Source organism: Acanthisitta chloris, unplaced genomic scaffold (genome assembly GCF_000695815.1).
Source record: "Acanthisitta chloris isolate BGI_N310 unplaced genomic scaffold, ASM69581v1 scaffold1547, whole genome shotgun sequence".
NCBI lineage: Eukaryota > Metazoa > Chordata > Aves > Passeriformes > Acanthisittidae > Acanthisitta > Acanthisitta chloris.
In genome coordinates, this window is record NW_008681837.1 from 751 (window position 1) to 2,228 (window position 1,478).

General features: G+C 38.5%; 1 protein-coding gene across 1 annotated transcript in view; it reads left to right on the plus strand.

Annotated features, from left to right (window-relative positions):
* The first annotated feature begins 272 nt into the window (after positions 1 to 272).
* Positions 273 to 1,478, plus strand: part of LOC103805579 (chromosome unknown open reading frame, human C9orf72) — an 11,896-nt gene continuing 10,690 nt past the window's right edge. The window contains exon 1 of the mRNA XM_009078234.1: positions 273 to 750. Within this exon, the coding sequence (XP_009076482.1) occupies positions 307 to 750 (444 nt within the window). The 5' untranslated portion in view covers positions 273 to 306. The remainder of the gene's footprint in view (positions 751 to 1,478) is intronic.

The following is a 1,478-nucleotide window of genomic DNA, read 5'->3' on the forward strand; positions in this document are numbered from 1 at the left end:
TGGGCAGGGGTGCCACCCACAAGATCAGGTTGCTCAAGGGCCCATCCAGCCTAGTCTTGAACACTTCTAGGGATGGGGCATCCACAGCTTCTCTAGGCAACATGGTCCAGTGCTCACCACCCTCACAGTACAGCATTTCTTCCAAACATCTAAATACCTCCTTAGTTTAGAACAGCTCACCCATGTCCTATCACTACCTGCCCATGAGATAATAATGAGGGCTCCTCTAATGTATGAATGTTTTTCTATGAAAACTTCTTTTTTAGGTAACAAGCATTTCAGTTGCGCACAAGAGAGGAAACAGGCATGTCAGCTCTTTGTCCACCACCATCTCCTGCAGTTGCTAAAACAGAGATCTCTCTGAGTGGCGAGTCACCATTATTAGCTGCCACTTTTGCTTACTGGGACAATATTCTTGGCCCCCGAGTGCGGCATATCTGGGCTCCAAAGACAGAACAGGTACTTCTCAGTGACAGTGAAATAACCTTTCTTGCTAACCACACCCTGAACGGAGAAATACTTCGGAATGCAGAAAGCGGTGCAATAGATGTGAAGTTCTTTGTCTTGGCAGAAAAAAGGGTAATCATTGTGTCATTAATCTTCGATGGAAACTGGAATGGAGACAGAAGTACATATGGACTATCAATTATACTGCCACAAAGTGAACTTGCATTCTACCTGCCACTTCACAGAGTATGTGTGGATAGATTAACACATATTATAAGAAAAGGAAGGATATGGATGCATAAGGTAGGTTAATTGTTCATTACTACAAACAATTGGTTGTCTTGAGCACAAGAAAGAATTGATATTCTGTGATACCTGTTATCAGGTATTCATCCAGACACAAAAACTCAGGCTGACCTCTACAAGTATGAAGTTCTGAAGATTGGGAGTTAAAAATTATTACATCAGCAAATTCAGGGCTGGGATATTAAGCCACATGATTTATCCTGGTAATATATGACCTCTTCAAGGCTATGTAGGTGAAGTAGGTATCCTCTACCAATTTTTCATCTCTCTGTCATATAAATTGCTGCCTTTAATTGTGTTGGTTTGTGTATTTAAACTAGGTAGAATTGTAAATTTATCATGTCTCAAATCATTGTTTTCACTGTTGAGGCCCAGTAAAGGGAACTGATGCAACTAATATTGTCATTGCTGTTCCAATTTTATTTTTCAAAAAAAGGGTATTAACAAACAGTTTGGCAGGTCTTGAACTGTGTAGAGCTAAAGGGAGAACTACAAAAATACATCTGGTTCAAATATTTCTACTCTTGAAACTCAAAAAGGAAAACATGCTAAATTTTTCTGAAGAATTGGAACTCTTACCTTTGGGTACATTATGGATATTTTCTTTTAAGTGAAAATTGTTATATATTTTTATTTAAAATAAATAACAGTCTAATAGTAAAAATTAAAATCTCTCTTGTCTTTATCGGTCTGAGTTGTTTTAGAGCAGTAGAATGCATGCCAGC